At 48.7% G+C, this 26,858-nt stretch overlaps 3 protein-coding genes and 1 long non-coding RNA gene across 5 annotated transcripts in view; 1 reads left to right on the forward strand and 3 right to left on the reverse strand.

Moving 5' to 3' along the window:
• The window catches only part of LOC135378309 (uncharacterized), a 62,761-nt gene extending 54,166 nt beyond the window's left edge, over nt 1-8,595 (reverse strand). The window contains exons 1-2 of the mRNA XM_064611305.1: nt 8,351-8,595; nt 4,136-6,935 (exon numbers count right to left, since the gene is read on the reverse strand). Of these exons, the coding sequence (XP_064467375.1) occupies nt 4,136-6,935; nt 8,351-8,392 (2,842 nt within the window). The 5' untranslated portion in view covers nt 8,393-8,595. The remainder of the gene's footprint in view (nt 1-4,135; nt 6,936-8,350) is intronic.
• A 2,668-nt stretch (nt 8,596-11,263) lies between these two features.
• Nucleotides 11,264-14,435, reverse strand: LOC135399576 (uncharacterized). Of its 2 annotated transcripts, XR_010424353.1 has the most exons (4): nt 13,197-14,435; nt 13,054-13,117; nt 11,507-12,977; nt 11,264-11,398 (listed from the first exon to the last, which is right to left on the reverse strand). It is a non-coding gene; the product is annotated as an uncharacterized LOC135399576 (long non-coding RNA). The 2 variants fall into 2 exon arrangements; XR_010424348.1 differs by having other exon boundaries at nt 11,264-12,977; nt 13,197-14,416.
• A 2,863-nt stretch (nt 14,436-17,298) lies between these two features.
• On the forward strand, nt 17,299-18,273 carry LOC135398528 (tigger transposable element-derived protein 6-like). Its single transcript, XM_064629947.1, has 2 exons — nt 17,299-17,603; nt 17,679-18,273. Exons 1-2 carry the CDS (start codon nt 17,299-17,301, stop codon nt 18,271-18,273), a joined length of 900 nt encoding a protein of 299 aa, XP_064486017.1.
• Nucleotides 18,274-21,431: 3,158 nt separating this feature from the next.
• LOC135378310 (gamma-aminobutyric acid receptor-associated protein-like 2) overlaps nt 21,432-26,858 on the reverse strand; it is a 33,833-nt gene continuing 28,406 nt past the window's right edge. The window contains exons 3-4 of the mRNA XM_064611306.1: nt 23,081-23,253; nt 21,432-21,659 (exon numbers count right to left, since the gene is read on the reverse strand). Of these exons, the coding sequence (XP_064467376.1) occupies nt 21,569-21,659; nt 23,081-23,253 (264 nt within the window). The 3' untranslated portion in view covers nt 21,432-21,568. The remainder of the gene's footprint in view (nt 21,660-23,080; nt 23,254-26,858) is intronic.

Raw genomic sequence — 26,858 nt, forward strand, 5'->3', positions numbered from 1 at the left:
ACTCGTGAAAAATAAAAATAAAATAACTGCACCAAAACCTTGTGCATGCGGTGCTATATGGAAAAGGGGATAAGTTATGTTCCTGAAATTTGTTGTTGCTGTTCAACCACACACCCCCACACGATGCTAACAGGACATGCATGTAGAGTAGACATGCATTTGCGTTATTCGAGGAAACCAGCTGAAATTACTTTACCCAATATTCACTTGAAGTTTGGGATTTTTCGACATATCCCGTTATTGCCAGCTAAGCTTACCACCGGGTGCACTCATAATGTTGTGCCGTGCGACCGACGGCGCCAAAAACATCACTGTCATCACTGGGCGATATGAAAATCCAGTGTGCTGTGCCGAACATACAACGCTGCCCAAACTGTAGTACATAGAACCCTGCACGGGCCGACTTTTCCGGGCCCGACCCGGCCCGGGCGCATCGAAAAATGGCCCGGCCCGACCCGGGACCGGACCTTCATATTTTTATGCGGCCCGACCCGGCGAGTAGATCATGGCATAGTATTTTCAGCCGCGACGTACATGTTTCTGGCGATTATCAAACAAATTTATCAGTAAATTTATAAGGTGAGAAGACAAACATACAACTGATGGCGGTTTAACACCATAACCGCACCAGACCAAATTAAATCCAGAACGTACGCGGGCATGGGCGTTATCGTTACACTGTCAAGATTTTGCGGAGGTAGAAGATGCTGTCGACAAACTCCTTCTCCCAGTCCCTACCCCTCTCACCAAGCTTTGCCAAATGATTGTGAAATACGTGAGGAGTGAGGAGCAATGTAAAGTGGCTTTCAGAATGTTCTAGAGGGTCGAATCATATGCCCTATGCAGTATGATAATGCAGTATCCCTTGATTGTCTTTGCAAAATATGCAGAGGAATGACGCAAGCGCATGATGATATGAACTATGCATTTCCATTGTGTGGAATTAACTGCGTGGCCCGGCCGGGCCTAACTCTCGGAAACATATTTGTCGGCCCGGCCCGCGGTGGTGGCGTATTTTAACGGCCCGGGCCCGGCCTGCTAGCATGCATATTTGTGCTAGCATATTTTGTCGGCCCAGCTCGGCTCGGCCCGGCCCAGAGAACACAGCCAATAACAAGCCCGGCTCGGCCCGCGGGCCGGGTCGGGGGCCCGTGCCCGTGCAGGGCTCTAGTAGTACAACCCGTCTGTGGACAATCACCGATGAGAAGTCCATGTGCAACGTGTACTTTTGTCAGTACATAAACATTCATCCACGGTTCTATTAGGTCCCTTTCTCTCCGTTGTTTCCCATTAAAACATATTCATCGCCTTTGTGCTCATGCACATACGTTCTGTTTTTGAGTGCGAAAAGAGTAACAATTTATAGCCGCTATTATCTCCAATTGCCGGTTCAGTACCGCTAACCTGTACGCCTGACTGAGCTAGGGTACTACAGACAGACCAGTTGCATTGTAGAGCTAACCCTCTAAACATCTTATTTGTAAAATACGGGAGACCTCGAACTCGTTAAGCACGAATTGGAGACGACGGCGGTAGCAGGCGACACACGTATGCTCTTCATACCAGCAGTAAGTTCAAAGTAGAGGCAGTTCAGCTGCTCATGCGCACTAGATCGTGATCGTTCCAACACAGGAAAGGGGCACAGTTAATGCACTAACTTCTCACATTCATAAAAAGATTAAATGCGATGGGACCAGCCGCACCAGTACAAGGAACCCTAGATATAAGGTGAACGGCGGGAACTGTGACCTTCCTACTAAAGGGTTCTCCACTGGCGTCACGCAGTGCGCTGATGGAGGCGCATATGGAATCATAAAGAAAGACTGTGTCTGTGTGTCAAGCCTTGTTGAATGCACAAGAAAAATCATATTGTAGAAGCCCAGAACTTATTGGAGCGCCGAGAGAGTAATACCCCTGTCACACGGACACTTTCGATCCGCATTGAGCCAATGCTCATCGAGCTCAATGCGGATCGGGCGCTGCTACACGGACACGTTCGAGTCGGATCGAACTCCGATCCTGCTCAACCCTATCCAGTTTGTTAAACGGGATCGAGATTCTCAAGACGGCTTCAAGACCATCGTTGGCATCCTCGAACTCATCGTGAATTTGTTGTAGTCAACAAGAACATTACATTAATTTGCAAATATTCCTATCCAAGCCCATGGAATTTCACGGTTACGGTTTTAGTCTAGGTATGACGTGCGACTGCGTTTGCTAATTTGTTTAATTTCGACCACTCTTGACACCGCCCCCCCCCCTCCCCCCGTAAAGGCCTAGTAGACACCACAATGCGGAAGCGGATGCGGTTATTGTCGACTTTTTAGGAACATATTTGTCAATCCCAGGGTACTGCCTCGGGGCTGTTAGCGCCACAATCTTTCAATACGCATTGAGTAGGACCGTGCAGCAGCATCGCGCACCGAGCGCTCTTCAGAAACTCGATGCGGATAGGATTCAATCCGCATTGAAAGTGCCGTGTGACAGGGGTATTACTGATGACATACGTTTCTTTCGGTGCAGTTGGATCAGTTCGAATGGAATCAAAATTTGTTAATGAATGAATAGCCGCCAGCGCGCAGCAAGTGTAAAGGTCCGATTTGTGGTCATCTTAAATTTCCTTAGGTGCCTTTCCTTTGCTTCATTTTAATTATGCATGCTACGCACAGACCGAGGCAAATCTGCGCAAGTTAAAAATACTATACAACGGCAGAACGGTGTCAAGGGGAACTGTCTGCGATTGACAGATAATTCCCCGGTTTACGTTGTCCCAAGTGCCGAGGAGCAGCAAATGAACCACATGGACATGCGCCTGTTCCTGCTGTGACCGAAGGTAGCGCAATCCTGTGCACCTTGCCGTCTTGATTTACACTGAAGCCCAAATGATGAAATGCAAACAAAAAAAAAAAAAAAACGACGGATGACTTTACAGACATATAAGTAACCTAACTAAGACCGCATCTGCTAGTGTTATGGCGAAGAAACAGACAGCGCCGTGAATGACAACTGCAGGGGGCGGTATCAAACAACAAGCAATGTCGATTATGGTTCTGCCTCAAGCCCGAATCCCATAACAAGCGACACGCGGCAGATACACGTGAGAAGCGACAAAATCGACATCACTGCCGCCACACGAGCGTCAAAAAAGCTTTGTCGCGGCTCAATATTTCTGCATCTACTCCCAGTAGATATTTGTAGCATGTCGCTGAGTTCGTTGCCTGTTGATGATGATGATGATGATTGAAAGAAAAAAATGAGGATTGTAGCCCTCATCACGAGGGCCGGCTACCCCAGATCACCTAAGGAAAGGAATGCCAGACACATCCACCCACACCCACTGGAGATGTCGCGAAGCGGCGACGAACGCCACAGACAGGGTCATAGCCCGTCTAACAGCTTGGTGTCCCTTAAAAACTGTGTAACGGCTCGCAAAGCTGGCAGTTGAGTGCTCGGTGACCATGGGCCCAGCACCTTCTGCACTCCGAAGAGTCGATTGTCAACCCGGCCTAACGCGGCTACAAGTCTGTCACGACACTCAGAGTATCTTGGCCTGCGTTGCCTGTTGTTTGACGAAACCAGCTAGATTTGGTGGCTTGAAACAAGAACTGAACGCGTGGGCAAGGAAAAGGGTGGAGAGGGCAACCAACAAGAGTAGCAGACGAAGAAGTGGGCGGGGCGTTGGGAACTTCAACCGCAGCGCTATTGCGTTACGGCGAATATTACATTACAAGTTCTGCTCGTTTTGACGAATGAAATACTATTTTTGGTATATTTATGGCAATTTACAACTTAGCTCGAATAAAATAAGCATCGCTTCTTCAAAAACATCATTTCTCGGCGACGATCTGTCGCTGCTCAAATGGACCAGGAAGTCGCGCCATGACCAGACGCGACAGCGACAAATTCTGCAGCGCGTCGCGTGTCGCTTGTTATGGTGTCCGCGCTTTACCCCACTACGTACTATATCACGCATCGCATGGAGACAAACTGCTTCGTATTGCTGTGTTCCAAACGCGAACCCCTGTTGTGGAGACACGATGTTAATGAAAGGACGTTGAAAATATTTACAGTTGAAAGTTTGTTTCCCCTGTGCGTTAATTGGTACGCTATCGCAATTTGAAATTACCGTACTCACCTAGAAGCCATGACCGTTGGGGCGAGGGTGGCACCTGTCCCCCTCGCGGCCGTTGCATCGGTGACCTTGGACCGAAGAGCCTCGGCATCCACGACCTCAGCCAGGGCCTTCTGGGGGACTGAGCTCCCAGTGACATTTGTGATGGCGACATGTGACCATACATTGGTCTTGCCAGAGAAAGTCTCGAAGGTCTCGGTGAGAGCAACTGTGGTCTACTCGGAATCAGTCCATACCGAGACTGTGACAAGTAGCGCGTTCTAGGTGTCATTTGTCCAGACGAAGTTCCACTGTACGTCATTTCTGGCGATCGATAACCTATCTGCAGATCAACATATTGTTTTGTCGGTCTAGATGGTGCTAACACTGTTTCACTTGGACTCCGCAGTCCTGGAGCCGGGACAGCTGGCACCAACAGCGTTCCACTTGTAGTTCGTTGCAGGGTCTGACCCGGGAATCGTCCTAACGGACTCACTGGTGCCAACAAAGTTCCACTAGATGTCTTTACTAACGGTGGTGCTGGATGTTGCCCGGTTGGACTCATTGGTGCTAACAGCGTACCGCTCGAGGTTCTTACAAACTGCTGTTCTTGATTCACGGGTGCTAACATAGTCCCTCCTGGTGTTCGCAGGAGACGTTGACCTGGAAATTGTTCTCTTGAGCCAACGGGACCTACCAACGTCCCACTTGGGGTCCGTAGTAGCATTTGACCTGGAGTTCGTACAACTGGACTCATTCTCCCTAGCATCGTCCCACTAGGAGACTGTACGAGCTGCTGCCCAACATACTGACGAGATGGGCTCACAGGTGCCAACAAGGATCCGCTTGCTGTTCGCCTGAGCTGCTCATATGCCATCGGCTGACCTGAGATATATTGCCCTGGGCTCACTGGTGCTAATAGTGTTCCACTTGGAGTTCTTATTAACTGCTGCCTCACCGGGGCTAACATAGTTCCGCCAGGCGTTCGTAGAAGACGCTGTCCCGGAAATTGCTGCCTTGGGCTTACAGGTCCAACCAATGTTCCACTTGGCGTTCGCATGATTCTCTGTCCTGGAAATTGGGCAACGGGACTCATTCTTCCTAATACTGTTCCGCTAGGAGTCCGCACAAAACGTTGCCCAAAGTATGGTCGTGATGGACTGACAGGGGCCAATAAGGTTCCGCTGCCAGTTCGCCTCAATTGTTGATAGCCCATAGGTGGACCACGGAAGTGTCCTCCTGGACTCATTGGTGCTAACACTGTTCCACTTGGAGTCCGCACTAACCGCTGCATCGGCGGGCTTACAGGTGCGACCACAGTTCCACTTTGCGTTAGCAAGAGGCGTTGACCAGGGAATTGCCTCATTGGACTCACGGGTCCAACTAATGTTCCGCTTGGTGTTCGTACTAGCATCTGGCCCGGAGATCGTACAAATGGACTTCTTCCTCCTAATCCAGTCCCCCTTGGGCTACGTACGAAAGGTTGCTGAAAGTATGTTTGAGACGGCCTTACTGGGGGCAAGAAGGTGGCGCTTGCGGCTCGCCTGATCGGTCGGTAACCCATTGGCTGACCAGGTCCTGGGCTCATGGCTCCATATGGTCCTGGGCTCATTGGTACCAACCGCGTTCCGCTTGGTGTCCGTATCAACTGCTGTCTTGGAGGGCCCACAGGTGCTAAAATGGTTCCGCTTGGCGTTCGCAAAAGTCGTTGACCTGGAAATTGCTGCCTTGGACTCACTGGACCGACCAATGTCCCACTTGGTGTTCTCACGAGTCTTTGCCCAGGAAATTGCCCTACTGGACTCATTCTTCCCAACATTGTTCCACTAGGTGTTCGCAGCAAATGTTGTCCCGGATATTGTCGCGATGGACTCACCGGCGCCAAGAGAACTCCACTTGCAGTTCGTCGGAGCTGTTGGTAGCTTGTCGGTTGACCAGGGAGGTACTGCCCCGTAATCGTTGGCATTGAGGCTCTTCGTGCCATTTGATACCCAAGAAACTGTCCGGGTGGACGCACAGGCGCTAAGAATCTTCCGCTAGGCGTTTGCATTAGACGTTGTCCAGGGAGCTGACTTCCTGGCGTCACTGGACCTATTAGTGTCCCACTCGGAGTTCGTACTAGTTGTTGACCAGGGAACTCTGCTGCAGCACTCATTCGTCCTAACACTGTTCCACTTGGTGTTCGTACGAGCTGTTGCCCAGGATACTGACCAGAAGGACTGACTCTCCCTAGTAACGTCCCGCTTGCAGTCCGCCGAAGGCGTTCGTACCCAGTTGCCTCAGCGGGAAATCGGTATACCGGACCTGCTGGTGGATATGCCGATCCAGTCGGTGATATTTTTCGCTGAGGAGTCTGGTATGTCATTGCTCGAAATGGTTGTCCAGGCTGTGCTGGAACCAAAGCTGTCCCGCTCGTAGTGCGTGCAACAGGAAATGTTGGTGGCGCCAACATAGTTGTACTAGGTGTTCGCTGCTCAAGTGGCACCTGTAGAGATGGTGCCATCGCGCGTTCGTCGGCCGTACCTTGCCATGGATAGGACTTTTCGGAAAACGGAAAACGACCGTCGACAGGTCTTTGGCCTTGTGGATACCCATGAAATGTCTTTTCATGTATGGACACAACAGACATAAGGGACGGGCTGCGATAGATAAGTTCGTGGATGCCCTTGCGGTCTCGAGTCTGAGTCTCAGCCGAAGGGCTGCGATGTACTCTGTTATCTGCAGCTGGCTGACGACAAGTACGGCCATCTTCGGAGGCTGATCGACACCTCAGAGGGTGTGTGACCCTGAGCTCGTATGACGTAGTGTCAATTCTTTGACCCGGCTAAATATGAGAGGAAGTGAACCGGACATGGTTTTACTCTTCTGCAGATATTAAGGCAACACATGATCTAAATTTGTGAAATTCAGTATTTTTAGACGCAGCACCAGCGACCTTCATTGATTCGCATGCCCTAATACCTGTGTCCTATTAAGTGCAAAACTGGTTTTTATCGGGACATTCACAGGATTACAAATTGCCAATGCAATATATGCTTTCATTTTCCTTCATACCTGATACATCTACAGCCCCACCCGAGAGCGCTGAAGGCGGGGCGACTTATAGCGAATTGAGCTGGTCGCTGTAGTGCAGAAAAAGTTGCACTGGCTCGAGTGTGCGTGTGACACGGCCGTCGCGTTTCATTGGTCCTTCCGCTCGCTCTTCCTTCGTTTCTAGGCTGAACCCACACTGGCACACTACACTATGCTGCACGAAAACGACTAGCTGGATTCGCTATTAGTGTTCAAGTTGGCCCTCGGAGTGTTAAAGTGCCACTCCAGACTCAGAAAACAGCGTTTATTTTATTTAGTCCATGAAACGAAGGTGCCTCAAGGATTCTATACGCCAAATTTCAATCCAATTTACGAACGCTGTGCATTTCTGCCAATTTTTGAAGATTTGGTGAGCCTCCACAAGTTTCGATGACGCGTAAAGCGAGTGACGTAATCATAAGCCCCCAAATTGCAACGATGTCATGTTCTGGAGAGGGCACTCATCTCCTGGCAAGTGCGCCGACGCCCGGGGAGGGTCACATGGTGGAGAAGTAATGTGAGGCTAATCGAAAGAGTGGAAAATAGGAGAGATATCCTCTCCCTCCTTTGTGTTTTCTCGAAGGTCGGAGCGGTCGGATTATATGGCACGTGGGGCGCCACTAACAGAGTGCAAAAAGGGAGTCCCCCCCGAAGACGCCAAAGGCAACAACGTTCCCAGTTGGGAGCCGGGCGCTCAGTCGGAGCATAACATGACGTCAAAAATAAAAATTAGTTTTCTCTAGCTTTTGCGTGACGTAGAGTCAAAATGTTTTGCAGGAATGTAAAATGAGACAAGAAGATTTTAGTAACATAACTGTGGTAGGATTCTGAAGGAACGAGATCTAGTCCGTAGTGGCACTTTTATGGGCCCTCTAGGAAGTTAGGACTAAAATTGTTGGTTCCCTGGTTTTGCAAACACGAAGGAAAAGAAAGACCTTGGGCAATAGCCCTGCGATGGATGACGATGTACATATTCACTCGCTGAGGATGCAGTCTCTGCGCAATTGAAAGGCAATTCCGTCAAACCGCTTCACTCGTAGAAACGCACCCGGAACACTCCCCACGCTTCGTATCGGTGGCGTAATTAGGTATGCCCCATAGATACCCTTCACAACACTGCCGTTATATCGGAATTGAATAACTACATCTAATAGCGCAAAGGATTACCTGCACCCTTGGATAAGCAGTCTTTGGTTGCGGTACTGCCATTGTCTCCTGTCTTCGCTGTGCACACGCTCACCGAAAGTAATATAGTAAAAATAATCGTGTCTTACGATGTGGGTTTTTGTCACAGGTTCTTGGCCCTTCTGTTTCAGAAAACGCCGCCACTCACATACGATCAATCAGAACTACAGAATCAAACATTCAACAATCATGTGGTAGTCACGGGGAATTTCTGCGTGTGGGGCATGCGTGGCAAGTGCTCGTCTTCTTCGTCTTCAGCAGTGTTGTACGTATCGCCGTTACAAGTAACGCCGTTACAGTAATCGATACTTTTTCAGTATCGGAGTGCGTATCGGCGATACTTTTTAAAATCAGTATCGGAAAAGTATTTCCGTTACGCATTTATGGTAACGCATCGTTACCGATACCGATACTTTTTAGTGCCCCACCGACCATATTTCTTACTCTTATTCATTGTCAATGGTCCGCCTAGCCCTCGACAAGAAGCTTGTGGACACGCCTACGTGCTCCGTAACCGGAATTATGAAATTATACCAAACACGTGTTCACCGTTTTTCTTTGAAACTGAAGGAAATAACCACGCTGTGTTCAACAAAAGAGTTGAGGTCAACGAACAGAGGTCAAGTTCTTTAACAGTGCGCTCTAAATTCCACTGCTAAGCTGCCGTGTCGCACTGAGTCACACTCACATATACTGTGGCATTGTAAACTTCAGATAGGATTCCTGGGTCATTGGACTTCATGGTATGTGTGGGCCTGACACTAACGTAATTGTCACACTGGCCTCTGTCAGCTGCCGGAGACACCACAGCTTGCAAGGATGACAGAAGACGATTTCAAGAACCAGCTATTGCTAAAAGTCAAGCATAACGTTTCCGAGCTACATATGAAATATGCTGTCTTTTCACTGCAGAACTGTTCACGTAAGCGATATTTCCATGTTGCACCATCTCCGTATTTCAAACAAAAGTATCGCCCAAAGTATCGCGTTACTTTTTTTAGTAACGGTAGCGGTACTTCGTTACTTTACGAAAGAAGTATCGATATCGGTATTTCGATACTTTTTACTCAAGTAACGAGTATCGGTATCGCGATACCATATTTCGGTAACGGGTACAACACTGGTCTTCAGTGACTGTAACATGAAGTGTATTTATATATTAATTTCTCGACGAACCCCAGCGCATCTTAGCGTTTCAAACTCGGCGAGCTGCTACCCTGACTTGTGCATCCTTACTTGCGCCGTCGCTGATGGTTCCATATGCGAGGCGGGTTCAAGAAGGTAGACATTTGGCTTTGCATCTGTCTTGCTTTCTCATTGTGAACCTTTACCCGGAAAGGGGCGTATGTGATCTGGCGTTTTTTGCGAGTATTGTAATGTTCATGTTAGCTTTTTGTGTACTTTTTTTAGGAGATTACATTTACAAGAGATGAAAGGTTATTGGCCTGTATGAACTATGAAGGGAGGCTGTTCGCCATTTTCTCTTTCCTTTTTCTGTCACAATGATCCTTGCATGTTTCCAGCCTTGCGGTATTTCGATTTTTTTTTTTTTTTACAAAAATGGCATGCTTGTGGAAAAAGATATGTGAGCCACACTGGTTGACATGTTAATGCGTCATTAGAGCTTGTAGGCGAGCTTATTGAAGCGTTCGGAATGAAACGTTTAGGTGCGGATCTGCGTGTCAGCCAACCGTCATTCGCATCGCAGAAGGAATTCACATTCCTATGTAAGCGCAGCGCTCTCGATAAAGGCAAAATTTGACACAATAGTTTTTTTTTTTTTTCGTTCCTTGGAAAGGTGGGAGGGCTTTGGGATTTTGTATATGTATCCAGTCGATACAGTGTATCGCCCGTCATGTCTGCTTCTTTCTCCCTGCCGCATCGTGTCATAAAAGGGGTTTGGTGTTGTGGGCCAAAAAAATACGCGCAGAAAGTTCATTCTTGAAATTTAGCACATTTCGAAAAATCCCAAACGACAGTTTCATGGGGGCTGGCAATAATTTGTCATACTTCGCCGCTAAAGGAACTTTACTATGGAAAGCATACTTTCAGACACGTGACAAATAGATATTCCTGAAAAATCTACATTGCGATTATAATACTCGCTGTAGGTTATCGCATTTCCTCCGTCCTACGATGCATCTTGTGTAGAAGAACGTGAAAATAATCGTTTGCCTTACCAGCGATACACTTTAATCATGGGGCATTAATATCGACTTGGCGGAGCGCTTGTCAAGTTTGCTCGACAGTAGTTTTTTTTTATTCCACGTTAGCGCCGCGAAGCAGCAACTGTGGCTATGAGCGGAGTACAGACGTGGACAGATGGAGAGAGGAGCGCAGGGAGGAGGGGGGGGAGGAGAGATGAATTAGTAAGCGTCCTGGGCAGACTTCAGGGAGAACTGTACAGATATTCGTCTGGAAAGTCTTCGGAAAACCCAAGGAAAACCTCAGACAGCACAATCTGTGACAGGATTCGAACCCGTGTCACATCCCAGTCTCGGCGTGGAAAGCGATCACCCTAACCACTATGCCACGGGAGCTGGTGCTCGATAATAGGTGACTGGGCGTGCGCGTGCAGTCGACATTTAGGCTCAGGGCAGCAGTTTGAATCATCCTGCTCCCTCCCAAGCAGCACAAAGGACCGGGGCGAAGCCGGTCCAGCATCGGGAAAGAATCCTACAAAGTCGGGGGCATGCCACCAGCCGATACCGGTCCTTCCTCCAGTTTGCAACACCGGGATGATTAAGGACCGACATCGGCAGCAAGTATTCGGTCGCAGCAGGTCCCCGACAATGCTGGCAGGGGGTTCCCCCCATGCATATTTACCCCCCCCATGCATATTTTAGCATTAATATGCTTATTTTTAATAATTACAATAATTTCGAGTGTAAACAGTGTGTGTAGAGCCCAACATTTTATTTTCGGAGAGGAAATAGACTGACACAACACTTGTAGCACCTCAATAGACTAAACGACGAGTGGTGCACACTAAGCAGTCTGCCTGCATCACCCAATGTATGCCAATTGTGTCTGAAATGAAAAACAAAAAAAGAGGGGTATACAGAAATATGCAGCCTGTCCGCATAACTACTGTCATTGGCAATGTAGCCTGAAAAGAAAAGGGTGGAAATGGTCTACCGTAATATCCAGCCTGCCTGCGTAACCACTGGCCCTTCAATGGTGTCTCAAAAGGGGGGGGGGGGGGGGAAACGTACCCAGTAAGAGGTGTCTCTGAAAGGAACCAAAAAAGGTATACAGTAGTAGGCAGTCTGCCTAACCACTTGCACTTCGGTAGTGGCCCAGAAAGAAATGAACGGCTTGTAGCATTAATATTAGACGTAACGGTAAAATTGCTGCATGGGGGGAAATGGTATACAGTAATATGCAGCCTGCCTGCGTAACCACTAGCACGTCAACGGTGTCTCAAAAGAAAGAAAAAGCATACAGCAAGAGGCGGTCTGCCTGCACAAGTGGTGGTGTCTCAAAGAAAACGAAGTTATGCAGTAATAGGCAGTCTGCCTATCTGCTCACGCTTCAGTACCCCAGACACAAAAATGAATGGCATGTAACATCAGACGTAACGGAACAATTGCTGCACGTCAGCACAAAATAGTCTGTGCACGGTATGTGGAATGAGCTTTATCAAAAATGGTAAAATGCACAGTGTAGGGATTACGAAACTCAAGAGTTACCAAGAGAAAATTTAAATTATGAAAAAATGACAAAGCCAACGACTGGGAGAAATGCAAGTCCAGGAAAGAGAAAATAGTTCACATCCAGCGCCTTTGGTGCAAATGACTAGCAATTACTACAACGAGAACTGTAAAAAATGACAGCTGACCGGGACTAGAGCTGACAGTCAATGGTGTGCACATATCCAGCGTTCCTTCACAAAAACGTCAATAAGCAAAAAAAAAAAAACATGGTCAAGGAGAAGCATCCCTATTGAAAAAAAAAGCGACATCAGGTCTGATGTGATTTGGGACACTGTCTTGATGCTAACACAGAGCTGCTCTGATGCTGATGTTAACACCAGCTGATGTTAGCATCAAGACAGTGTCCCAAATCGCATCAGATCTGATGTTAACATCACAGCTGCTCTGATGATGATGTTAACATCAGAGCTGCCCTGGCTGATGCTCACATCAGAGCTGTCTTGATGCTGATGTTGACATGAGAGCTGCATTGATGCTCGTTATGGCAATCTTGAAAATGCTGCAGTCTTGGTTCACTGAAATGTTCTGCAAAGAAAGCCCCTCATGCCTGCGGTATATGAGTACCGACAAGAACCCTCACGAAACAGGAGATAGCAGCAACAAATCACTTCACCACAACAATTCACCACTCCGGAGTACGTACCTTTTAACGCATATCCATTTATCATCAACATACCTGAGCGTTGAACTCACGGGGGCACAAAAATTGGTAATGATCGAACGGTGAACTACAACGCAAAAGAGCACACCTAGGTCCTCATTTCCGGTCCAACTTGTCCTTCTTCCGAAAAAGCACTTCTAAGCGTTGTTATGTCGAGCAAGAGTCCCCACCGCATTTGAACACGGTGCTTGAGTTTCTCTTGCTGGAGGCCGCTGCGTCATACACGCTGAACCTGCATGAAATGTCGTTCCAGAAAATACGATGGCAGGACACCTATATGTAGAGCAGTGTAGAGACATATGACATACCGTCTGCACAAAGCATACAGTAGACTTCACTTGGCGTTCTATCTCCCTGTCGTTGTGCAGATCCCTGCAAATAGAGTAAAACGGACAATGAGAATGCATGGCGCAGTCGAACATATTACTTCACAGTTATATTAATTACACACCTGAAACGGCAAGAATCCTGAAGGCGAAGAACGATTTGGCTTCACATGCAAGGCAGCGTCTTCACTCTTTGACATGTCAAACGAGACCGACTGGTCTGCTCGCGGTTAGAAGAAACGCTTCCACTTACAGACAGTTGCAATATCAGACGGGTTGCAAGAACGACAGCATCAGGTGAGAACAACAATACAAAGCCTCTTAAACGCTTTAGACTTGCTGGAACGCTCGCAATTACGCGAACTACACGCGGCGACGAGAAACGACCGTTACAGCAGCCAAAGCGAACCCAACAAGAACAGCGCATGCGCGACAGGCAGCGCTGGCTGGTGGCATGAAGGCAAAGCGACGACGCGCGAGCGCGGGCGAGTGAGCCTGTGTTGAAATGGGCATGGAGCCAACATCTCCGCGCAATGGCTTGGCGGACGAAATATGACGACGGGTAGAATCGTACTACCTCTTGAGATTGTGGCCGTTCCAGGATCTTTCGAGAAATGCTGCTGTTTTCATAAGAATCACTGAATGTTGTGTTTGAAGCAAAATTGCAACATGAGATTGGCCAAAGCTAAGGTATTAGTTAGTTATGATTGTGAACAGATCGGCAGTGCAATCTGACAGTGAGAGATCGATAGAATCAAAAACAACAACAACAAAACACTCACTGTTTTGCCGACCCTTTCTCTAGTGTTCTTTCTTTCTTTCTTTCTTTTTTTTTTTTTTTGTTATAATGAAGGAAAGCAAGGTTAAATGCTACATTTTTCTTGACTGTGTGCGATGGTGTACATCACAGGTTCCTCATGTGCCATGAATCTACTTAAAAGCTGCTGATGGTGTCAGGGCATCACACTTATAACAGTGACCAGAATGCGGCAGGAGTACTTTTGAGGCACTCTGGCCACGTTGACCACAAAACGGCGTTCCATACTCCCTCCGAACCAAACTTTGCAAAACTTGTAGCACAGAAACATTAACAACACACACGCCGGCCATTTGCGCCCAGCAATGACAACGAAAACAAAGATGATGGCGATGGCAGTCGCGGTAGCCCAAATGCAGGGAGCTCCAGCGTAGTCTTTGCGGGTTTCGGTGCAGCGGTTTTCGTCCGATCAGTTCGACTTGCTAAAGCTCTCTTCGTTTCGTTTCACGTGAGTTTTTCGTTTCTGGGGATTCGGTCGTTTCGTTCGGGCGTGGCCGACTCTTCCCGAGTATCTTGTACTTGCCTGCTTTGCAGTGAGGCTCCATTAATACTTCTGTTCAGGGTACTGCGTGTGCATGTTTTCTGTCATACAACACAACACAACACATGAAGTGAACTGCAGCCCAATGTTTGAAAGAGTTACCTCATACCAGACAGCCAAATTCCTTCCTGAAGGGATGCTTCACTGTCTCGTACAGCTTGGGACAAAAGTTTCTGAAGCACGGGTGTTTTGTATTTCACTTCTCCACGCCTCCCCTGCGGCTTAAGGGGGACACTTGTTGAACAGAATCCTTGGGCAGATTTTTCCCAAGGATTCTGTTCAACAAGCATTCCCCAAAGGTGGCTGGGAGAAGTCCAATACAGAATACCCGTGTTTCAGAAACTTTGTCTCAAGCAGTACCATCCGATCACGTGTTACCGAATCTGCATAAACATCGGGAGACGAGCGGGAAGAAATACTTAGCCAGTACACCACAGCAGATCGGGACGTTAACGGGGATCCATCGGGAAAGAATCCTGGCCGGGACGCAAACGGGAATCTATCGGGAAAGAATTCTGACCAGGACACGAACGGGGATCTATCGGGAAATAATTTCATGTAGTTTCCCTCTCCCTCAATTCTTCCCCCTCACATAGTCGGGAAGCAGTCGGGCTTGTGACGGCGATATCGGCCACCTCGAACCCATCATCCCCGTTACGTTCCCAGCCGAATCCCAGTCCTTTGTGCTGCTTGGGCTGCGATATGACTCGTTCATCATAGATCAACAACTTGTCAACGATTTGTCAAATAGCCATTTGGGGCATCTCGCCGGGCTCGGGCAGCCATCTTAGCTCACCTTCAAGCTGCCCATTCTTTGAGGATTTCCGAGCCTAACCAAGTTCGTCTTCTGAGAACCGACTCCGCATCGGCCTGGTTTCCCCGACCAGCGGCTACTTAAGCGGTCACGTGTGGCCCACTTTTTGTCACTTTCACTCTTGCTGTACAGTATGTAAAATACACGTTCACTTTGGTCCTGCTTTTGGCTGTTGTCTACATTCCTGCCTGGGTGTTGGGGACCGGCGACGCTACCAACTGGAGGGTTCACAACAACTGGTGACCAGCGGCGGAATGGGATCCACGATTTCAATATGCAGACGGTGAGCGGATTTGATTTTACTGTTACTTGGTCAGGATCAGGAGTAGATTTGTGAGCATTCAAATCTATCTGGGGGAAGCCTTTCGGATTGTACTAGTGTTTCGTAGTAGTCCGTCAAAGGTACCGTAGGACGGTATAGTCAAGTGGAGAATCGCATCATGGATCTGACACAATTTCGAAGGATAGACCTAATTCAGATGTGTAAGGAATTCGAAATTTCGGTAGGCAATGCGGCCAGGAAAGCGCAAGTCATAGAGGCAATTGTAAATGCCGAACTAGACGAGGACGATGTGACGGAAACCCTCAACGAGTTAGAAAGGAAACGACAGGAAGAGAAAGAGAAAGAAAAGCAGAAAAAGGAATCGCAGGTTCTAGAGGTGGAAAGGTTAAAGCTAGATCTAGAACTTCGCAGAGAAACGGCGAGCGCTTCGCATATCAGTCAGCCAGTCGCAAGGCCAGAGAACGTAGACATGTCCAGGCTTTTACAACCTTTCAAGATTGGCCAGGACATTTGGCTGTTTCTGGTCAATTTTGAACACGCATGCGAGAGGGAGGGCTACACTGAAGAAAGTTGGCCTGCCAGGCTTATGACAGTAATTCCCTGCGAGGCAGCCGATACTATAGCACGTCTTTCGGCCGAAGACGCGAAAAGCTACGAAGAGGTGAAACAGGGTCTGCTCAAACGGTTTCGTTTATCCGCTGAGGCTTTCAGGCTGAGGCTCCGCGGCGGTGAAGGCAGAAACACTAGTAGCTTTGCCGAACGTGAGTTTGACATTAAGGCAAACCTACGTGAATGGATGAAAAGTGCCGAAGCTTTCGGCAATGCCGATAAAGTCCTTGAAGTGATTGCGCTCGAGCAGTTCTTTCAGGAAATTCCTGAAAATATTCGACATTGGATACGCAACAAGTCTGGGGTTGCTACAATATAAGCAGCCGCCGACTTAGCAGATGAGTACGTCTCTGTAAGGGGAATGGACGTAAAGGAGTCCACGAAGAAAAATAGGTCAGGCCCCGTAAACGAGAAAGCACGCGAGTAAAAGGCGAAGGAGGAGAACCCGAAGAATGGCCAGGCTAGAGGGGATCAGAATAGAAAAGAAGGGCGCGACGACATTGAGAAAGTAAAAGTTTTTGAGAAAAAACATCCCGTCGTGTGTCACAAATGCAAACGTGAAAGTCATATTGCGATAGGTTGCAGGAACACCCGTGTCGCGATGGCGTATGAAAGTGGGAGTAGCGAAAGCGAAGATGAACTAATGAAACCATACAGTCAAACCTCTTTACAACGAAACTCGATACGACGAAATTCGCGATACAGCGAAATAATTCGGATTCCCCGGCAGACGCCCATAGAAAACAATACATTTGAACCCCCGCTACAACGAAACGCTTTTTGGCCGCGACCTCGGTACAGCCAAAGAACGAGATGGGGTTTACGACCGCAAATCCGACGTCAAGGTCACGAAAAGGAACGCAGGAACGCAAACAGTTCCCTGTTCCCGCGGCAAGGCTATGCCGATCGCGATTAGGGTCAGATGCCTCCGGGAGATAAGTCATATCACTCAGGAGGAAGTTTCCTTTGTCGTGTCTCCTTTCCCCGATCAGAGTTTCCCTCCTTTTCCCCCTCGCGATGCAGTTAGAAAACGACTCGAGCAGTAGCGAGACGTACCTCTCGTTGTGGTGACGTTTTCGAAGGGAATTGTTGACAGGATAACCTAATCATGGATACAGGCTGTCAGAAGAGGAAAGTGCTGTCTCTTGGCGGACAAAGCTGCCATGATCAGAGCAGTGGCGTCCGGGAGAAAGAAATTGGATATCGCGAAGGACTACGCCGTGTTCCCAAGCACGCTGTCTACCATACTCAAGACCAAGGAGAACATCTTGAAGGCAGCTGATCAAGGAGCATTTGCGCAGCGCAAAAGACTGAAGACATCGCCGTACGAAGAGGTTGAGAAGGCGGTTTTCACGTGGTTCGCCGACACAAGAGCTAAGGGCATCCCTGTGAGTGGTGCAGTTTTGCAGCAGAAGGCAAAGGATTTTGCGTGCATCCTCGGCTGTGATGACTTCAAAGCCAGCAGCGGGTGGCTTTAGCGATCTAAAGAACGCCACAATATCGCCGGGAAGGTTTTGTGTGGAGAAAGCTCCTCCGTCAACAGAGTGGAGGCGAACACGTGGGTCTCGAGCCACGTGCCTGACATTCTCGCCAAGTACAAGCCAGACGATGTCTGCAACGCGGATGAGTTCGGACTCTTCTTCCAGATGCTCCCAAACAGAACGCTTTACGTGAAGGGTAGCCGCTGCCATGGCGGAAAACAAAGCAAACAGCGCCTGACTGTGATGTTGTGTGTGAACATGGACGGCAGCGACAAGCGCCCGCCGCTTGTCATTGGAAAAAGCATGAGGCCACGCTGCTTCAAAGGACATCCAAGGCTTCCTGTTAAGTATGTCGCCAACAGCAAGGCCTGGATAACCAGGAGCATTTTTGGAGAGTGGCTGAAGTGCTTTGACGACGATATGCGAAGGAAGAAACGGACTGTTTGTCTCCTCCTGGACAACTGCACGGCCAACCATGTTGTGGGCATAAAAGTGACAAACATCGAGCTCGTATACTTTCCAGCAAACTCAACATCTGTGCTACAGCCTCTGGATCAGGTGATAATACACAGTGTAAAGTGCGGGTACCGTATTTGCATCAGCTGGAAGTCAACGGAATCCCGTACACTGTCCTACGAGATAGCGGGGCGAGTCTAGATTTAGTGCACCCGGTTAGTTAGAGAGAGATGGGAGAGTAACCAGACTGACACTACAGTGCTAGAGTACGTCCTCGATTCGCGTGAGGTTGCCGAGGCTAACACGAAGGAAGCGCAGCAACGAGCGAAGTCGTATTACGACCGTAATTTGCGACCTAGGCTGTACCAAGAGGGGGACAAAGTGCTTGTATTACGCCCTACGAGGGCTAACGAACTCCAGGTGCACTGGGACGGCCCCTTTACTGTGCTACGCAAGTTGTCAGACACAACGTACATGATTCAGTTTAGGGGGAGAAAGAAAGAAGTGCGGACATACCACACAAATCTAATGAAGCCCTATATAAGCGCGACACATGTGGTAAGCGTGGCCTTAAATGCCCCGGAAGAACAACCCTCGGACGTTCCACCAGCTCCGGTGGCGCAGCGGTAACGCGTGCGCTTGGAGACTGGGAGGTCCGCGGTTCGAATCCGCGGGCCGGCTGTGCCGTCTGGGGTTTTTCCTGGGTTTCCCTCAGATGTGTAATAGGCGTATGCCGGCACAGTTCCCCTGAAGTCGGCCCATGGACGCAGCTATCCTCCCCCCGAGCGGATTCCGCTCGGTCTTCCACTTCACCCTTTCCTCCTCTCCACCATCTTTCCCTTCCCGAGAAACATGCCGCCTAATCAGGCAGGCAGACCTCTCGGGTTCCTCCCAACGACACTCCTCCTCCACTCCTCGGACGTTCCCGAATGGGGCGACATTAGAGATAACCAACCCACCGTAGACGAGATTGTTCGGACGGTTGTAGGGCAGATAGAGCTATCGGAAGAGGAAACAGAGGACATCAGGCGACTTATTCGAGACTTCGAGGGACTATTCTCGGATATCCCCGGCAAGACTGACCTGATCACTCACGACATAGAACTTACGACCGAAGGTCCCGTGCGATCGCGTCCGTACCGCATTTCCCCGCGACAGGAGGGCATTATGAGAAAAGAAGTTGAAAGGATGCTCGAGCTTGGTGTAGTCGTGGAGGGAGACAGCGACTTTGCGTCGCCGATGATCATCGTGGAGGTACCTGGCAAAGAGCCGAGACCCTGTATCGACTACAGGAAACTCAATACGGTGACGAAAAGCCAGGTATATCCGATACCGAACATTGAAGAACGTGTCGAGAAAGTAAGTCGAGCGAAATTCATTTCTACTCTCGATCTTATAAGGGGGTACTGGCAGGTACCGATGAACGAGAAGGCCAGACGTTATGCCGCATTCACGACTCCGTTCGGCACATTCGTGCCACAGATGCTCAGTTTTGAGTTAAAGAATGCGCCGTTTGGTTTTTCCGGGTTAATGGACAAGGTCCTGCGTGGAGCGGAAAAATATGCGGTGCCCTATCTGGACGACATCGCCATATTTTCAGATTCTTGGCAGGAACACTTGAATCATCTCAGAGATGTTTTTGGGTGGTTAAAGAGAGCCGGACTGACACTCAAGGCCAGTAAATGTCACCTAGCCCAGGCCGAAGTTTTGTATTTAGGACACAGGGTAGGACAGGGCAAGCGCCAGCCAGCAGAATTGAAAGTCTCAGCGATAGCGGAGTTTCCCCGTCCTCAGAGCAAGGCTGAAGTTCGTGCCTTTCTTGGATTAACGGGATATTACCGTAGTTATATCCGTCAGTACGCGGAGATAGCTAGCCCGTTGTCAAATACGCTCAGAAAGACAGCACCCACCAAGGTAGTGTGGGATGATGCGAAAGAGGGAGCGTTTCAAACTTTGAAGGCCGCGTTGACTAAGCCACCGGTTCTCAGGGCTCCAGACTTTAACAAGCCATTCATAGTCCAATGCGACTCTAGTAACCGCGGGAAGGGAGTTATCCTTTGCCAAAAGGGCGCCGATGACCAAGAGCACCCAGTTTTGTACGCTAGCAGAAAGCTCTCGGTGAGGGAAGAAGCCTATAGCGCCTCCGAGAAGGAGTGCGCCTGCTTAGTCTGGGCCACCCAAAAGTTGTCCTGCTACCTGTATGGAACAAATTTGGTTTCGTGACAGACCACTGTCCACTGACGTGGTTGAATCAGATGTCCGGGAAAAACCCTCGTCTACTTCGGTGGAGTTTGGCGTTACAACAACATAACTTTGAAGTTCGGTACAAAAAGGGAAAGGCTCACGTCAACGCCGATTGTTTAAGCCGAACATGTCTTGCTGTAATTCCTTACCATAGCGCCCATTGTCAATGGAAGAAAAACTTCACGTGCCAAAACGACACTTTCGTTTTGGAAAGTCTACACTTTGAAAGGGGGTCAGAGAAGTGACGTATTTTCTCTTGAACTTATATCGTGGTACGTGTTCTCAAAATTGTGTTTGTTTCCTACGAAAAGTTAGGAATGCGTTTGTACATATGCATTTGTATATGAGTGGTTAATCCTAAGTAATGGTTAAATAGGATTCGCCGCTACGCTGTTTCTGGTTTTGTTGTCTGTTTGCTGTGTTGAAGTGTTCTTCCTCCAGTTCCAAGCCATCCTCTACTCCGCCACGAAGCAAAGCAGCTGTTTCCTGGTCTACACATGCACCATCAAAACGGGAGACGGGAAGAACCACCTGCCATCTACCGCAAAGCTGGGTCGAGGCTGCCAATTCTGGAAGCCCTGGGAGCTTGACTTCAGTGCCTTCATGGAGTGTCACCCCACCTCGTTGCAAAGAATTGGCACATCGGGCGACATCCAGATCTTCTCAGGCCTTCACTGTTGAACTGTAGTGCCTTCCAAGATCTACCGAGGGCGGCGACGAGTTATGACGACTCGTTCATCATAGATCAACAACTTGTCAACGATTTGTCAACTAGCCATTTTGGGCATCTCGCCGGGCTCGAGCAGGCATCTTAGCTCACCTTCAAGCTGCCCATTCTTTGAGGATTTCCGAGCCTAACAAAGTTCGTCTTCTGAGAACCGACTCCGCATCGGCCTGGTTTCCCCGACCAGCGGCTACTTAAGCGGCCACGCGTGGCCCACTTTTTGTCACTTTCACTCTTGCTGTACAGTATGTAAAATACACGTTCACTTTCGTCCTGCTTTTGGCTGTTGTCTACATTCCTGCCTGGGTGTTGGGGACCGGCGACGCTACCAAATGGAGGGTTCGCAACAGTACATGGTGTATACATCAGTTCATGAATGAGCACACACGAGCAGAACTGCGAAATATATTTACTTGTATTGTATAAAAGGATTTATTCTGTACAGTCCTGTTCAGCAACGCGAAATGATAACATTGGTAAAGTTGACGTGAAGGAGAGTGTGAAAGCACAATTGACCAGCAGATGTGCTCAGCACCCAAACGTGTTTTCGCCGCTGTAGGCTAAGTAGAGGAAGCCATCTTCATCGTGGTACGTTCCATACAAGTCTCCCATGCTCAGACTGAAACACAAGAACACAGTGGGCCGTTACGAGCAAGTCCTTGCAAAAATTACTCCCCCATTTAAATACTACACAACTTCAATCACTTCCGGTCCTATACAGTAATAATCCCTCTGGGTTGACAACAGCATCTGGAAGGTCAACTATCGCAATCCAGGCTTTCTGCACTATTAGCAGGAACTGCAATCAGGAGGTTGCTCACTGGCTCCACGCGGATCACGCAATCTGTGGGACCCATTTTGCATGTACCCTGATGACCGACGTTATCAAAGTTCGTCTCGAATAAGGCTAGGACGCGTTCGCCCCATGAATCTCATCCCACAAGGCAAACCACACCAAATTCTATCATCCGCTAACAAATCCGAAACAGGTAACAGACACGGCGCATCAGGGTATCAGGTGTCCATACCAGGGATTGCAACATGTGGGGCATATCGTCGTCGCCTGTTGGCGATGATGCCATCCTCCGTACCTGAAAACACGTTCGTAGGCGCATGCGCAGAAGTACTACAGTACAATTTCTCCCAACGCTAGGTGTCTCTCTGCTCGTGCCTCTGGGGTGCCGGTTGTACCAACGCATGCAACGTCTTATTGAGATATTATGCAGCTTGGTGTCGGTGACAAACCCCGATGAATGTAGAATCGATCCTGATGTGAAATATAAACCGACAACATTGTGCGTGACAGTTTCCAGTTTTACATGTTCTACGTCCATCGGGATTTGTCAGTGAGGCCATGCTGCATATAGATCAGTAACATCTTTCAACAAGAACTCATCTGGATGTTTTAAATTTCTGAAACGTTCCTTGACAAAGACGCTACAGTCTTCTCAATGAAAATGTGAATTTGTTAGGGGGCGTACTTCTCTCTTTTTCTAGTCCTGAAGCAGTCAAGATAACGTATTTAGGACGAAGTTCGATGGAGAACTGTGGAGGGCATGAACATGGGTACGCTTCCAGTCCCCGAAGTGCGGTAATCCCTGGCTTTACGTCACGTGACAACTATGGTCATACGGGACACTAGCGGTCCTTGACCTTTAATCCCCACGGCTCGTGCAATGATCGTCAACCGTGTAATATAGGAACAAGGACATTCCTAGAAATCGCATAGTCATGCCCTTGTTACCACATGCGTTAGAGGCTTCTGTCCCTTCGCCTATCTAACCCTTGTCATAGTACGGACGACATCACAGGGCTGGAAGCAGGTGCCGTAGTGGCGTCACATACCAACAATCAACAAAGGTCAGTATACCCCGTGCTAGGGGAATCAGGACGAAAGCTTATATCTGATTTCAGAGTACTAACGACTGCCTGATAGACGTTGCTTTGAAAGGATTTGAGACATTGCTTCTTCCGCCCTGTCATTGTAATTTAAACTATCAGCCTTAATGTATACATCGCTTTTAGACGAAGAACGAGTACCTGGATTGCGGCATAAGTCTTCCGACGAAGACAAACAACGCCCGTTCAGGTGAAAGCTGTATTCTCTTGCGCACAATCCAAAGGAACTGTGCAACTGTAATGTCACTGGGCACTAGAAATTTCTGCTTGTCGATGGCGGGGATATGAGAGTTTGGAGCCCGCTCCACGATCACCTGCAAGCAAGCAACAAGGTTGCAAAGTATGGAACAATGCAGAGAATGCATACAACGCGTTCCTGTGCGGGAACTGCATGGCCCTGCTTCAACCCGCCTTTCTTATTGCCACTCGACGGCTTTTACGTGGCCTAAACAAACAACAACAGCTTTCTTTAAGGATGGTGAATGTGGCATAAACAAGGGCAACAAGCATCATCAAGCACATTTCACAGCGACATACTATTTCTTTCGCACGCGTCCCAGTCTGGGTTTCTACATTAGCACGGCTACAGGTTCGCATGGTTGCTTTCTCCATTACGCATGAGTTACCTGCGAGAGCCTGCGCTTATACTGTCGACCCCGGTCAAATGGAAAACTGTCAACTACAATTACAGCAACATTAAAATTGAATATTTACTCTCGCATTTTTTTTAAATAATCGTATTGTTCGTCCATGAATTCCATAGAAACGCTGACAGCAGGCTTCACACGGGAAGTGTTCGATGGCCTGAGTAGAACCTACGTGTCAAGTGGTGTGGACATTTGGCTACTCACTTGTGTTACAACGTACAAATAAAAAAAAAAGCGTCAGCAAAACTTTTTCAAACCGCGGCATCTTGCAGGCTTCAACATCATTCCAGAAGCCTGCATCTTGCGCACATCAAGACGTAGTCTGAGCGCTGGATCTGTTTGTCATCTTTCCTCTCCAAACCCCTAGAAAAATATTAGAGATGGGACGAATCCAGAATTATCCGAATCCAAGGAAGGTTCTGCGAATCCACGAATCTCGAATCTTTGGAATAATTTCTTGAAAGCCAGGGGAAAAAACACTTCTACTGAAAAGTGTTTTGAAGCTGAATTTCATATCTTGTGTTTAATGAGACACCAAAACAAACTAAATAATAGTTCACATTAACAAGAAAACATAGCTATGTAAGAAACGGGAAAGTGAAGCTCTTGACGCTCGTGACACGTGCACTTCATCGGCAGTTCGTCATCGTCATCCGCAGAGTTGATCTTAGTCATCCGCCATTAAAGGTTTCCTATACGGCTTGGTTCCTGCTCCTTTCCAACATTTTGGTGCCGAAACCCGGAACGGAGGCATCGCCTTCCCTATTTACGACGAAAGGACCGCGGGAACAAGACAATACATGGAGCTAGTCCAAACGCTACGCGCCCCTCTTCGTTCCTGTGTTCAGAAGATGGTGAATGACATCATGACATCACTTCAAGAAACAGCCCCATCCCAAGACACTAATCCTATTCAAACTCGCCTCACTAACGAATACCCAAAACGCACCGATGCAGGATCGACATCGCGCGCAATCGTGATCAGGCAGCGATTGTGATCGCCCTTAGGTGCGGACAAGCGAGTCTCGGCGACAGAGATCAATCGATCAACAACGCAGACGCTTGTCCCCCGTTCGCGAACATGATTACACACTTCAAGGAGGGTTGGTGCAGGCGCAGTGGCTTCCTTTCGCCCTCGCCTTCTGGCTACTCGCACTGCCGGTTCCGGGTTGGCAAGATGGCGGCGATGACAGCGGCCCGCACGAAGAAAACAACCACGACCTACTACAATACTAGAGACCTGGCCATCCGCAAAGCTCCCAGCACCGGGGTATAGTTCTGACAATCGCCACTTGGCCATGGGATTTGGCGCTAGCTCGCACTATTCGTTACCACGTGACATGCCGAAACCGCGGCAATACATGGTAGGCTGTGTTGGCGACGACGAAGCCATAAGCATAGCGCGTGCTTAGCAACAGCCTGTGTAGCACGAAAGACGGTGGCAAGAGTGACAGTGTCATTCCCTCTCCCCAATAATGCTATGTGGCGCTTGCAGTGGCCACTACCGTAACTATCCCATGACCCAGCTCTCCCATAGGCGATCGCCAGTTGTCCAGGTCTCTAGTATAGAGTAGGTCGTGAAAACAACATCGACAAACGCCGAAACAGATGAAATCGCATTTGTATTAATGTGAATTTCTTTAAAGTAGACATCCTGGACTAGCGTTTTCTTTTCAATGTTCAACTTCTGGGGGTATTGTGTAAAGCTTCCACCAGACGGCTGCAAATGAAAACCAAGATCACGAACGTGAAGTGCGGACGGTACGACATGCCCAGCGGAATTACGCCGACCAGGATTGCGGACCGATCCAGATTGTGTGCGACAGTGCGTTTTGGGTAGAAGTCATCACTGCTCTCGGATCTGGATCGTCAAATCGCAGCAATCAGACGATGACGAGTTTGAAACTGAGGCACAGACATGCGGTTACTACTTGGAGCTCATCACGAGAGTAACCTTGAGTACAAAGCGCTGCCTCTCAACGCATGATAACCTGACAACGAACCGTAAGTGTGCTTCCACAACATCAAGAAATACTTCGTAGCAGCATATCAGGACAATAGACTTTCTCAAGCCGCGAACACCACAATTCATCAACGCGCCAATACCAAAGCACTCAGACTACGACCCACTGGCATCTTCTGTTCATGACGCCCAAGGTGATGACAACGACCCACTGGAATATATACCAGTATACAGCTTGAAATAACCGAAGAAAATGCACCGACTATCACGAAGAAAACGATCAAACAGAACTTGAACGACAACTTTTCGACAAGCTCACCACAGCCGGCTCCCTTCAATGACATCCAATCCCAGGAAGAGAAGGTACCACAGAGTCCCACAGTCTGCCCTTCTGTAGCTCTTCCATCAGATCCAAATGTGAACATCTCAACTGGCAAGTCTACGACCCCACTGGATCGTCCTGTACTTCAAGGCTTGCGGCTACGGTACATACGACCCCCATTCAGCTCTACCGCTACATCTTCGACACCACCTACGTAAAGTCCCTGTATTGGGAAAAGTAGCGACATCTTTTTTTTTTTTTTTTTTTTTTGACCAGCGGCATGGCCGAGTGGGCTAAGGCGTCCGCTCGTTGGTGGTAACCAAGGTCGTGCTGAAGACTGGGAGGTGGTGGGTTCGAATCCTACCGCCGGCTGTGCTGTCTGAGGTTTTCCCTAGGTTTTCCGAAGACTTTCCAGACGAATGTCGGCACAGTTCCCCTGAAGTCGGCCCAGGACGCATACTAACCCCCTGTCCCCCACTCCTTCCTGCTATCCTCTCTCCGTCGGTCCGCATCTGTACGTCGCTCATAGCCACAGTTGCTTCGCGGCGCTAACACCCAATTTAAAAAAAAACAACATCTTTTTTTCCTTTCCCGACGCGACCTTGGGCCTTTAATGGCGGCCACAGCATAAGTTTGCGTGGTACAACCGCCATGAAAGGTCCAAGGTCGAGGCTGCAAGGTCAATGGACGGCGGTACTTTTCCTAATTCAGAAACTTTATACCTACGGACATTGCAACACCACCTCTTTCGAAGCAAAACACACTGCAACCTTTAGACGCGACGGATTGCGAATCCTCTCCTTGCAGCATATATTCCCACAGCTATCACAGCACTGCTGGTGGACAACCCTCTTCGGATCTTTCGACAAGAAGCCAGCTTGTCGTCAGTACAGTTGTCACTGTCACAAGCCACTTTACCAACTGGATAACCATAGGCTCCGTTGTACTCATGCGCCGCCCGGAGTGCAAGAAAAGGGAAGATGAAGA

Source organism: Ornithodoros turicata, chromosome 1, assembly GCF_037126465.1.
Source record: "Ornithodoros turicata isolate Travis chromosome 1, ASM3712646v1, whole genome shotgun sequence".
Taxonomy (NCBI): Eukaryota; Metazoa; Arthropoda; class Arachnida; order Ixodida; family Argasidae; genus Ornithodoros; species Ornithodoros turicata.